This window comes from Eptatretus burgeri, chromosome 12 (genome assembly GCF_056783735.1).
Source record: "Eptatretus burgeri isolate ZD-2024b chromosome 12, Ebu_testis_v1, whole genome shotgun sequence".
NCBI lineage: Eukaryota > Metazoa > Chordata > Myxini > Myxiniformes > Myxinidae > Eptatretus > Eptatretus burgeri.
This window is the reverse complement of record NC_140972.1, coordinates 16862911-16876821: the sequence shown is the minus strand read 5'-3', so window position 1 is coordinate 16876821 and position 13911 is coordinate 16862911. Positions and strand designations below refer to the sequence as shown.

At 46.3% G+C, this 13911-nt stretch overlaps 1 protein-coding gene across 1 annotated transcript in view; it reads left to right on the top strand.

Moving 5' to 3' along the window:
* Positions 1-13911, top strand: part of LOC147015167 (lipoprotein lipase-like) — a 46883-nt gene that overhangs the window by 22154 nt on the left and 10818 nt on the right. Inside the window, exons 4-6 of the mRNA XM_085849697.1 lie at positions 5753-5932; positions 6293-6410; positions 8196-8429. Of these exons, the coding sequence (XP_085705823.1) occupies positions 5753-5932; positions 6293-6410; positions 8196-8429 (532 nt within the window). The remainder of the gene's footprint in view (positions 1-5752; positions 5933-6292; positions 6411-8195; positions 8430-13911) is intronic.

The window sequence follows — 13911 nt, the reverse complement described above, 5'->3', positions numbered from 1 at the left end:
GAGAGTACAGGAGAGGAAAGTGGAGGAGAGTGGAGGGGAGGGCTGGAGAGGAGAGTGGAGGGGAGGGCTGGAGAGGAGAGTGGAGGGGAGGGCTGGAGAGGAGAGTGGAGGAGAATGGAGGGGATGGCTGGAGAGGAGAGTGGAGGGGAGGGCTGGAGAGGAGAGTGGAGGGGAGGGCTGGAGAGGAGAGTGGAGGGGAGGGCTGGAGAGGAGAGTGGAGGGGAGGGCTGGAGAGGAGAGTGGAGGGGAGGGCTGGAGAGGAGAGTGGAGGGGAGGGCTGGAGAGGAGAGTGGAGGGGAGGGCTGGAGAGGAGAGTGGAGGGGAGGGCTGGAGAGGAGAGTGGAGGGGAGGGCTGGAGAGGAGAGTGGAGGGGAGGGCTGGAGAGGAGAGTGGAGGGGAGGGCTGGAGAGGAGAGTGGAGGGGAGGGCTGGAGAGGAGAGTGGAGGGGAGGGCTGGAGAGGAGAGTGGAGGGAGGGCTGGAGAGGAGAGTGGAGGGGAGGGCTGGAGAGGAGAGTGGAGGGGAGGGCTGGAGAGGAGAGTGGAGGGGAGGGCTGGAGAGTGGAGTGGAGGGGAGGAGATTGGAGGAGAGGAGACCGGAGGAGAGGGGAGGTGAGGAGACCATCAGTGGAGTTGAAGGACAAAATAAGCTTTGTCCTTATGTTTGGATTTTTAAACCTCTTTATGTTTCTTTTTGATTAAAAAGTCAATTCTCACCAGATAAACGAGTAAGCTTGTACAGCCATGTGTTCTGGCTTTCGGTCACAATGTGTGTTTATTGCACGACCGTTGATTTTTGACCATCGGGTCTCCCACTTCTATATGTTGTGTGTCATTTGGCCAAATCTTACTGTGTGCTTTGGTGTTTGGACTTGAGTACATGTTTAGCTTTTTTATACTTTTGTGGGTTTAAAAAAACAATTATTTTTGGATCAAAAACGCGTTTTCTCAATAGAGAAACGAGTGTTCAAGATGGATGCTTAAAATGCTAAGCTTGAACATTTCCTCTTTGGGTATTTTTATTTTATTTAATTTGTAAATTCCACAGAGATCTCCATTTCTGGGGATTTTAATTATTTTATTTTTTAATATAATATCTAAGGCTCATAATGGAACTGCGACTCGCACATCTCACACACATGGACATACAGATGAGACAAACACAACCACTGAGCTTGGAGCCTGGTGTTGGCTTCGTGGTTAGGGTGGCTGCTTTGGGTCCTGGGATCCTAGGGTCCTGAGTTTGAGCCCTGTTGGCTGCTGAACTTACACCAGGTGAGGTTGACTCAACCTGTCATCCTTCTGTGGTTGGCAAAATGAGTAGCAGTGTACTGATAGAGGGGCACAGCATCAGCAGCACAGTCATGTTCTAAGAAGTAATAGCTACCTGGCAGCCAAGCTGCCATACACAAGAACAGAACAGAGAACTGAGCTTGGAAAGGGGGGGGGGCGTGCTGTCACTTCCCAGGGCACTCTGAGTACCAACAACAATCTTTTTCACAACAATGGCACTGCTTTTCTCACCGGAATTTCCTCCTCCCCATGGATGCCAACCGTTGGGGATTGTCCATGCTCTTAACCGTTTAAACACTGAACCTCAAGCAAGATAGCAGCACACACCATTTTTACCTTCTCCACCGAAGGTGAAGGAGGTTATGTTTTCACCCCTTTCTGTCTGTTTGTTTCTCTATTTGTGCACAGGACATCTCAAAAAGTTGTGGAAGGATCTGGATGAAATTTTGTGTGACAAGGACGAACTGATTAGATTTTCTTGAAGATCCGGATCCGGATCCGACTACTAGAATTTTTCATGATTCTTCACCATTGAGAGATCGGGCCAAACACAATAAATAACACAATATCTCAACAAGGTGTGGACGGATTGGGATGAAACCTGGTGGACATGTTGGGTGTATGACAAGGAAGAAGAAAATCCAAGACCTTTATGACCTCTTTACCCACTGGTGTTCTGGCTCTCCTACCCCCAACACAGCCCCCCCCCTCCTATCTATCGATTTGATACTTTTCAGGTTACGATCGACAAACCATGGTGCTAAAATGTTTTGTGAGATGAAGTCATCAGTTACGTGGTTTGCCCACCATGTTGGATCAAAGGTGAACACCTTTTTTAAATCTTCTTCTTAAAAATCGTTCAACTGATTAATGTGAAACTTGGCACATATGGTCAAGTACCCATGGGGAATATATGTGCTGTTAACGATGACGTCATAGGTCATGTAGTTTGGAATTTCATCGTGTTGGCCAAGGGAGGCTTGGGCCCCTGCACCACTGCTCGCAGTTTAAATTTGTTTTGAAACTCGTGCACAGGTACCAAGTTGTAGGTATCTGGCTTGATTTTCATTTCGGATGAGGATTCTCCAATTGATTGTTTCTCTCCCATGAATGGGTTAATCCACAACAGGAATTCTATTAACAAGCAAGGTCTGCTTTGTTCTATTGTTCTCCCAAGCTGTTTCGTTTGTTTCCTTCTTGGTTTGTGTTTGCTTCTATTTTTTTCTCATTTTCTTTTCTTCTCTTTGGAAGTACATGTGCACCATTGATGTGCTTTGCTGCCCTTATTGTAAGGGTGCTTTACAAGTGTAAGTTGTTAGCTGCTGGTGTTTTATCAACCACTCTAAGTCTAAAGATGGCCGACCAATGAAGCAGTCTGCTGGGCGATTATTCGACGATGATTAATACATTTGAATGATCACCAAAAATGGGCTGACAGCATGGCCGAGAGACCCAGCTAGGGAAACGCACTTGTCTGTAAGCTGTCTAGCCTGGGTTTGAATCCCGACCCAGCTATAAACTGTCATCGTGGTGTTTCACAGGCAGGGTGATTCATCAATGTGTATGCCGTCCCTCGGATAGACGTTAAACGGCCGTGCCATCTGCTGGCATCAGTTGGTGGATGTTAAAGATCCCATGGTGTCCTTCGCAAAGAGTCGGCGAGCTATCGCCAGCACCAGGAACAAATTACAAATTCCCACCCTCGCCAGCAGAGGGCATTGCTTCAGCGGCAGAGCCACGCCCTCAGCCAATGATGCTACCCCGCAGCCTCGTGCTGCTTATAAATGATCACCAAATTCCAAGTGAGCATCAAGCGCGTTTTCATCTTTTGTGTTTAAAATGCCACTGTTTGTATTTTTTATTCCCCCGCTGACGAAGTCGCCGGAGGCAAGTTGGTTTTGAGTTGCCTCTACGTATGTACGTACGTCCATGCTAATTTTCTGTTTTCTCTGCAACCGCTTATCTGATTGACAGGTGCGACTACTCATGTAGATTTGTTTTAATGATAATTATGATGTCATAGGTCATGTGGTGTGGCAACCAATGTTAGAAAAAAGGAAAAACTTTGGACCTCTGTATCTCCGAAACCGCTTCATGGAAAATATTGAAACTTGGTTCGTATGAAGTACTCCCTATGGGAAATAAGTGGTTTTTTTCGATGATGTCATAGTGGCTTTGTTATTGCATACGTAGAACACTTTATCGATCAGTATGAAAATTTGGGGGGGGGGACATCTTGGGCTACATTGGATGGGGGGGGGGACTGATGCTGTCATCAGTCACATGGTTCAGCAGCCATATTTTTCTTTTCTACACATGCAATTATAACATTCTTCAGCCATAAAAACCAAAAATCTTCTCCGAAACGGCTAAACGGATCGAGGCGAAACTTTTCAGGTATGATCGCCTATCCAATGAGTCACAAATGGTTCTCCATCTATGACGTCATAGTTCACATGATTTGGCAGCTATGTGATGTAATAATGTGGCCAGAAGGATATCTGGTGACACGGTGACGTCGAAGAGTGCCCTTCTAGTTTTGAATGCATCAAATATACCTCTTTTCTGATGGTGGACAAGCGAACAACTACAAATACCGTCTGACTGATCCTGACTCGTGCAGACGTCAAATGTGCAGAAATCTCATCTGGCTTTTTATATTTAGAATATATATTTTTATTTTGGATGAACTGCTCAGTTCCCATAACCTTGCCTGTCCTCAATGAGTAAGAACCATGAATGTGACATTCACAGCCTTGAGTAAATTTCTGGGAGATTATCTCGGAGAGAAGAATCTGTTCTCGCCACCGATTTCAGGGTAATATTTGGGTGATTCAAATGATTCCCAGTCAAGCATCGTACGTGACGTACAGATTTGATTGTGAGACGACCCTTCGGCAAAGTCCCATTGATGTTGAGACGAATCGCCTGGGATTCGCGCAAATAAACGGCCTCGTCGTACGGCTGGCTCGAGACCAGTATAGGTGGGTTAGGTGCGTGAGCCTTTTGAGATCTCTTCCTCTCACCTACACCTCGTTTTTATTCTCCAATTATATTGGTCACCTGCCAGTTTCATCGGATGGGACTATAGGTTTGCTCCCTGTCCGTCCGGCCGTCCCACCTGTGGTTTTGTTTTTCCGACTTTTTTCCCCCAGACCCTCGAACATATTCAACTGAAACTTGGTACCTGGCTTCATCATGATAAGTTTCAGAACAAGTTCGAGTTTCAGGGGGTTTGGTCAATTTTTCACAGTTATGCCCCTTTTTGGAATGAGAAAACGTCACATCAGAAGGGGACATGTATTACAAAGCAATTCTCGCTCTTGTTTTGAATGTTTATTTTTTTTCCCCCATCAATGTATATCATATCGAATGGTAAGCCTGGTGTTGGTCTAACGGTGAAGGTGGCAGGCTTAAGATCTTAGGTTCTTGAGTTTGAGCTCCTGTCGTATCGTTAAATACCACCAGGGGGGGGGGGGGGTGACTCAGCTTGTCATCCTTCCGAGGTTGTCAAAATAAGTACCAGCTTACTGCGAACAAGAGGCACTACATCAGCGGCACAGCCGTGCCCCCAGCAATGATGCAACCAGTAGCCACTGGCTGCATATGAAATCCTTACTGTTATATAATTCATGAACTGGTGTTTGTTTGTGTGTTCGTGTGTCACGCTACTCCCACAGTTCTGGTCTGATTACATCCAGACTTGCTACATAGGATCAGCATGAACCCAATTAATGTATAGGGTTGTTTTTATCTTTGTCTGTGGTCCCGGGGGGGGGGGTGTAGGGGGATGCAAATTCTCCATGTAAATGCGTATACCGTGTCGCTTCACTTCAGGTGGGAGAGGGTCATACAAGTCCCCACCCTTTACAGTACAGTATTCCTGTTCCCACATTTTCCAGTGCAGAGAGGTGTTTTGAATTACAGGTTTTGATAAGGATAATCACACAACCACCCTGCCTGCTGCCATGGGCACCAGGTGCTTCTAGTATTTAATATACAGAAATCAGATGGTGTATTTTGCACTGAGTTGTGTATCTGCAAGAAAATGAGTGGGAGGAGGGGGGTAAAAGAGAGGTGAATGAGGTGAGGGAAGTAGCGGAGGGGGGAGGAAGTGGTGGGAGGGAGAGGTATAGTAGAGGGAGGGGAGGAGGTAGAGAAGAGGACAATATGGATGGTGGAGGGTAAGTAGGGGAGAGGAGAGGACAGGGTGGATGGAGAGGTTTGTCTGCATAATTCACACAGGTGTGAGCACGTAGACAACTGCCTTTCTGCATGATTCCATCTCCTTATCTACCTTGCTTGCTTCAACCTGTCTGATTTATCTTACCTTCATACAGTACAATAGGCTACTTTTTTTTTTTTTTTTAATTTTCTTTGTTCTTTTGTGGGTTTTTTTTTTTTGTATTTCAAGTGCAATATCAAATGATTCTATCGATGTCCTTGCCCGCACGCCTGCCAGATGTCTGGCCTCCTGGAGATGTGGGTTTCACGGCTCGTAGATGCATTGCACAGGAAGGAGAAACATTCCAACGTAATTGTGGTGGACTGGTTACACCGAGCTCAGCAGCACTACCCCATCGCCGTGGCTAACACCGCACGTGTGGGAAGAGACATCGCATCCCTCATCGAGTCGCTGCACGTACGTGCTCAATCTCTCCTCCACAAATAAATGTCCATTCCATACGCACGCAGGTCCTCCAATGTGTACGTGCAGCCCACTACAAGCTCACCTACTCTTGTTCACCCATTTCACTTCCTGCTCTCCCTTTAGTGGTTATTGTGGATCAGATTGTGCCATTTCTCTTACCACAGGTGTATGAAACCATGAGCATCTGGAACCTTGTGTGTAAAGCCAAAACGTGGCACTTTTTCTTCAAGCAAACATCGAGAAGAACTCGCACGGTGTTTAAGATGTGTGGAGTCGGGTTAAACGGCTCAAACTTCTGGGTTAAAACAACAAAGTTCAATCTCATCTTTGTTCGTTCCTCTTTTTTTTCAGAAAAACTTTGATTACCCACTGAAGCACTTGCACCTCTTGGGGTACAGCCTTGGAGCCCACGTTTCTGGCTATGCTGGGAGCTATTTGAACAGTATTGGCAAAATCGGAAGGATTACAGGTAATGGCGGCTTATTAGATCATTCTCATCATGAGCTATCAATAAAAATGCATACAATTTGGGGGAAAGGAAAGGCTTGGGGGGGTGGGGGGAGGAAGGGGGTTGTGTTGCATCCTTTTATGTCTGCTATGTGTAGTGTGAAGATCACTGGGGGTATTGTAGGTGCGTTGTATGTACAGGTGAATATCGGTGCTCGTGCTTGGAGGTTTTTGATAATAAACAACAGCAACCACATGAGACTGCCAACTTCAAATTATTCTTCCTTTTTGCCCCATTCAAGGGGATTCCAGAAACAGATTTGTCTCAGACTCAGCTTGGGGTGCTGGGTGATTGCTGTGACCCCAGAAAAAAAATATTCTCTTCTTCATCTTGACTGGGGGGGGAGTGGTTGTTTTTCTGCATTATTGTTGGGTTTATTTATCTACTTAGCATGAAAATAAAGCTCTCAATAAGGACCTGAAGGGTATAAACATCAAGCCATGGAGTCTGTGTATGCTGGTGTTGGCTTAATGGTTCGGGTGGCAAGCCTTGGATCCTCGGGTCCTGAGTTCAAATCCCACTCGGCTGTTGAATTAATACCAGGTGGGGTTAACTCGACCTGTCATCCTTCCGGGGTGGACAAAATGAGTGCCAGCTTCCTGGTACACTGTGTCGGAGTGGCGACCCGTCCAGGATTGTGCCCAATAGCCAAGGAGACCGCTTAGGTAGCACCAACGCTCTGCACAGAGTATGGTCCCAATGGATGGATGGATGGATGGCGTCTGTCATCGTTGTACGTGCTACCTGGTTATGCATTATTAGCGAAGTTATACATGTAGAACAAGGCGGACTATTAGCCCGTCCCCCGCGCAGCGGAAGACGGGGTTTTGCAATCACTTGTGTCTGTGTGTTTGTCTGTCTGTCCAGCCCGTAACTTTTTTTTTAACCATTTGAGCTTTTGTCATCAAATTTTCAACAAAGCTTTATTATGAGAAATATGGAGAAGGCAAATTAATAATTTTGTTAAAATAATTTTCATTATTAATTATTATCATTATTATTTTTCGACCCATTTTTGGCCTTTTAAAGTTTTTTTTTTTTTGCTCAATTGTTTTTTTAACTTTATTTTTTTCTCTCTCTCACAACAACCACTCGTCCGATTGACACAACATTTTCAGGGTAAAAGCAACCTCCCGTGGGGAATATTTTAATGATAATTGTGACAGCACTGGTCACGTGGTATGGCAGCCATCTTGGATTAAACGTTAAAAAAATAAAAATAAAAACATTATATCTGAAATCGCTGATCGGAAAAAAAATATTTGAAACTTGGCACATCTCATTCTACTGCCTTGGATTCAAGGATTGTATGGATGACATCATCAGTGAAGTGGTAGACCAGCCATAAACGCTTCAATCAAAATCCTTGTTTACCATTGAGATTCAGCGTGTGTGTCCAGGCCGTAACATTTTTACCAATTGAGATCTTGTCATCAAATCTTCAACAAACCTCTATTATGAGATTGTGGAGAACACAAATTAATAAAATGTACAATTTTAACTGTCATTTTCGTCAAATTTCGTTCGAGTACAAAGCAAGACGTGGACGGGCTTTGCGTTTTGAGATGCTTTGTAGTTGCTTGCATTTGTTTTGCTATCTTAAAATACTTCAGACAAATCCTTTCTTTTCCTTGAAATGGTATACTCAAGTTGCCATACATCAAATCTCTTGCATAAGAAAATGTGTTAAGTGATTCAATGAAAACAATGTTACCTATTCTGACCTTCCTTTGCTTGGTGTGCTAGGAATGGACCCAGCAGGCCCAGGCTTTGAAGGTAAGGCAGAGTCTGAGCGGTTATCGATTGATGACGCAGAGTTTGTGGATGCTGTTCACACGTTCACTCGAGGAAGCCTTGGCCTCAGCATTGGCATTCAGCAACCTGTAGCACACACAGACTTCTACCCAAATAATGGACACTTCCAGCCTGGCTGTGATCTCTCAAACGCCTACCGTAACGTGGCTACCAGGGGCTTCTTTGGTAAGGAGTTTGTTACATAGATCCAAATAATTACTTTTTATGGTTTTGAAATATAATATCAGTATTTTGTTAAAAAATTAAGACATGTCTAGGAACTTGTGGGTGATTGCATACTGTAAACTGAGTTATTGGAATGGAAATGACCTTTTTTTTTTGGTGATCTCATCAAGCTCACGAAGGAGTCAATATTGTCGCGACGATGGGTTTCTTACCAATGCGGTCCCCACCACGCCGAAGCAATATGCTTCGAGAATAGCAGAGTTAATGGAGGCTGTGCTCCAGCAGGAAGCGCATTCCTTCTCCGGACAGAATCTGTACCCCATCAGTCTGTCGATAACAACAAGAGTCACTATCCTAATTTAGGTTTCTCCACAGGGATTGCCAAAATGCCGAGACAGTTCACAGGAGGCGGGAATGAGGCGGGGCATGTGTTCTAAAGAAATTATAATGGTTTATTATAGCACAAGACTACATATTGCATGTGGAGATCCCAGATACATGTGGAGAACATATTGCATGTGGAGATTTGTCAGGTTCGATCTGTGACCTGCTACAGGTACCATGTAAACCTGTACTAACCTGTTCCATGGTCCGGTTGTCGGTGACTAAACCGTCTCCCACACCAGGTTTTTTGGTGAGGAGGGTGTTTGGATATGGACACCCAGCAGGATTAAAAACAAAACCTGTCAAAGGGCAGAGGAGCTCCTTGTGAGCCAACGGCCATCCATATCTAGTGCCCAACTGTGTCTGCGGACGTCCTCCTGCAGTTGGGTTACTTTTTATTAGGAGGTTGGTGGCAGGATTTGCACTCCGGTCACCGTAAAACCCTTCATTCCGCAAAACACAAAAACGCAAAAAAATCTGAAAACCCACTCCATGGGAGTACCTCCTGTGCAGCTTCCCTTCGCAGGGCAGATCACCAGATGATGGGATTGGGGCAAAACCTTTGGGACCCCCAATATTTGATGATAGGAGGGAAACCACGGGGTAACATCCCTGGGTCAGATTGCAGGAGAGTGTGTCGGAGTGGTGCTGAGGTGTCGTCCACCAGACGGCGGTCTCCTTGGGTTAACCTGAGGCGGTCCCTTCGGGTGGGTGCCTGGAATGTCCTATCTCGAAGAGAGGATGATCACCTGTCTCTGTTATCATCTGAGCTCAAGCGTTTGGACATCGGGATTGCAGCTCTCTCTGAGGTTCGGAGACCGGATTGCGGCGAGATCATGGTAGGTGGTTACACCTACTATTGGTCTGTTCACTCTGATGGTTACCATACCCAAGGAGTTGCTGTAGCTGTGTCCAATAAGCTGACCCAATGATAATTGAGGTAACACCGGTCAACGAGCGTATTATGAGACTAAGGATTCGTCACTCCTTAGGTGTCATTTCCCTGGTCTCTGTCTATGCTCCAACTGAGGTGAGTGATCTCACCGTGAAAGATGCATTCTACGTCACACTCCAGTCTGTGGTTGATCAGTGCCCCAGGTGAGATACACTTCTAGTCTTGGGGATTTCAATGCATCGACTGGAACTGATAGGGATGGTTATGAGACATGTGTTGGTCCCCATGGGTCAGGAACTATGAATCAGAACAGCAATAAGTTCCTTGACTTTGCAAGAAGTCATGGACTTAGGGTGGCCGGTTCATGGTTTCAGCGCCCACAAGCTCATCGCTGGACTTGGTATTCCAACGCTGGCAGTGTGGCAAACGAGATTGACCATGTCCTCGTTGACGGTCGTTGGAGGATGATCCAGAACTGCAGGGTCTACCGGAGTGCTCAGTTCCTCAATACTGACCACAGGCTTGTTGTAGCAACTCTAAAGCTGCACCTTAAATCCTGGAGAATGGTACCATCCCAGCCGAGGCTGGATGTTGGCAAGGTCAAGGATGAGAGGGTAGCTGAGAAGTTTGTGAACAGGCTGAGTAGACATTTGGGAAGTCTGGGTGCTTTGGGGGGTCCTGAAGAGTTGTGGAGCGCCTTCAAAACCACCATCCTTGTTGTTGCCGGCGGATGTCTTGGAACTCACCAAAGGGCAGAGAAGAATTTTGTCTCTCAAGGGACACTGGATACCATTGACCAGAGTCGCAGGGCCAGGCTGAATGGCAGAGCTGAGCAGTTCAGGGAGCTGAAGCATAAACTGTACGTGCACTGAGGGTGGACAAGGAAGCCTATGTGCGAGGAATCTGTGAGGGGGTAGAGCATCACCTGTGGACAGGTGATTCTCGTCCCGCTTACAGGGGAATTCGCGCATTGCGTTCATCCAAGCCCATCCCTTGGAGCACTGCAGTTGGAGCAGAGGGTGGTAGGCTCTTGACAGAGGAGTCTGAAGTGAAGGCCCGCTGGGCCGGTTACTTTGAGCGGTTGTACCAGGCTGATCCTGCAGCTGTCGAGTTGGACGTCAAGGGTGTTACAATCCCTGTTGCTGACCCTCGAATCAACTGTGGTCTACCTTCGCTTGTGGAAACACGGGCTGCGGTGAACCAGTTGAAACGGGGCAAAGCTCCAGGGATCTGTGGCATCCATGCCGAACTTCTCAAGGCTGGTGGAAATGCTGCACTTGTGTCGTTGCATGCAGTTTTGTGCTCTGCCTGGAACACAGGCATCATCCCAACTGACTGGAAGAGGGGCCTTGTTGTTCCTCTCTGGAAAGGGAAGGGTGATCGCCAAGACTGCAACAACTACCGAAGGGTGACGCTGCTCTCAATGGTGGGCAAGGTCTTTGCTCGGATAATTCTTCATAGGGTTCGCCAATATCTGCTTGAGCACCAGCGTCCAGAGCAGTCAGGCTTTACACCAAAGAGGTCAACGATTGACCGTATCCTTGCACTTCGTGTCCTCACCGAACGCAGACGAGAGTTTCGGCAGGGGCTGCTTGCAGCCTATGTTGATCTCTGTAAAGCGTTCGATTCAGTGAATCGGGATGTCCTCTGGAGGATTCTTGGTCTTCGTGGGGTGCCACCAAACTGATCGATCTGATGTCCGAACTCTACTCTGGTACTGAGAGTGCTGTGAAGTGTGGTGGTACCATCTCTGACTTATTTCCAGTTGTTACTGGAGTTTGTCGGGGTGTGTACTGGCCCCCACACTTTTCAGCACTTGTATGGACTGGATTTTAGGGAGGATGTCAGAGAGATCAAGCTGCGGTGCATCGTTTGGGAATGTCAAGATCTCAGACCTTGATTTTGCAGATTATGCAGTCATCTTTGCGGAGACTTTAGATATCCTTTTGGGGGCCCTCGAGGTTCTGAATGAGGAGTCGAAGCCGTTGGGATTACGGGTTTCTTGGGTCAAAACTAAGATCCAGGCTTTTGGTGACATCTTGGATGCTGCTGTCCTGTCTGTGTCTGTTTGTGGTGAGGATGTTGAGGTCGTGGAGAGATTCACTTACCTTGGCAGTGATATTCATGTCTCTGCTGGCTGTGAGTCAGAGGTCAATAGACGTCTGGTTCGGGCCTGGGGAGTCATGGATTCACTGGATCATGGGGTGTGACGAAAGTCCGAGTCTTCAGGTCTTTGGTACTTCCAGTCTTGCTCTATGGATGCGAGACTTGGACTCTGACCAAGGATCTGAGACGGAGACTTAATTCATTAGGTACCAGGTCTCTTCGGAGAATCCTTGGCTATCGCTAGTCGGATTTTGTATCCAACGAGCGGTTGCTGAGAGAGACTCGGATGAGATTTGTTACCTGCATAGTCCGTGAGCATCAGTTGCGGCTGTATGGACATGTGGCTCGTTTTCCTGACGCTGATCCTGCTCACCAGATTCTCTCAGCGGGGGAGTCTCGTGAGTGGAGGAGGCCAGTGGGCCGACCACGTGCCTCGTGGTTGCAGCAGGTTGACCATCATCTCAAGGAGATGGGGATGGGCCTGGCATCTTCCTGGGGGATGGCCAGACGGAGGCCCCTGGAGTACCGGCGGAAAGTGGACGCAGCGACGCGCTGTTCTGGCATATGTTCCCATACCTGACCTGATTTTGGGAACACCAAACAGACCAACCTTGACAAAGGGTACAGAATGCCCTTTTTATTTTGGGATTTCACATTGCTGATAGGTCATTTGAAAGCCTTTCCTAAATGGGTTTTGATCAAAATACATTGAATGTGTTGTTCCAAATAAGACTTCATGAAAACATTGCATTTTGACTCCTTTTCATGAGAAATATATTGCACTGGCAAGTAAGAAACACGGGCACATGGTATGTGGGCGTTGTAATGAATTGCTCTTATTTAAGAGGATCAGTAAAGTCATACAATAACCCATAAAAAGGTTGTTTATTTCTTCAAATGAAGAAGAAGCTCATCATTTTTTGGGGGCACAGCTGTGCCACTGATGCAGTGCCCTCTATTATCAGTACACTGGTACTCATTTTGCCAACTTCAGAAAGATGGCAGGCTGAGTCAACCCCATCTGGTGTTAATTCAACAGCTGACATTGGTTTGAATTCAAGACTCTACGATCTTAAGCTAGCCAACTTAACAGTTAAGCCAACACCAGGCTTAGTCCATGATTGAAAGTTGTTTAAGGATGAGGCACCAATTGCAAATGTCCAAGGCCATCTTGGCTTTCCGGAATGGGAACTCATTAAAGGACATTTTGAGTAATTAAAGAGCATTTTGAGTTCTTCTTTCCTGGAATGTTTAATTAAAGATAAAGCATGCATACCAGACTGGAATCTTAGCCCTGCAGGAATAGATGGCAGAAGCTAAATTACATTCCATCCATCCTGGATAGCCAGAAAGTGAGATCATTGGATAGAATGGAGTGATTTAGTCTGGTGAATAGTTTTTTTTGTTTGTGTTGTTTGAGTTGCCTGTGCAACACTGCAATGGTTCAGCCAACTGGACAGGGCATGGACTACTGGAGACTGTTTGTTGAAAGTCCAAGTGAGTGTACTTGCTGGGTGGGTTGCAGTTGTCAAATGTGCAACTGGCCAACTCGGCAGGACGAGAGTTGCGCAGAGATGTTTCTCATGATCACTCCCCACCTGTGGTTATCCTTCCCCTTGTGAATCGACACATGGTCGTTTGTATAGCTTTCAGGCTCTTTCCAACTCACAGCCTCTCAAGCATATACTTAGAATTGTGCGGCCGCATCTATCTCTTTTTACCCTGTGCACGCGAAACAAAAAGTGGGGTTGAGCAATTTGTTCACTCTGTCTGTTTGTCTGTCTTTCCTGTCTACAACCGTCAGTTTATGATCGAGGAACAACTTAACTTGATTTGAATGTTTAACATTAACCACGAATCGGAAAATGAATCTGTAGTTTAGCAGTACTTTGTCTCTGAATTTGTCCCGATTGCACGAGCGCAGAGGAGTGAGATAATATTTTACCCAGTCTGTCTATCTGTCTGTCTGTCTGTCTGTCTGTCAGTCAAACAAAATTGAAAATCATTCCAAACAGGAAACTTACTGTTTTTAAAGACGTCATAAAGGACACAAACAACAGGCATGAAAAAATAATGTAACATGCTAGATAGGGTGGT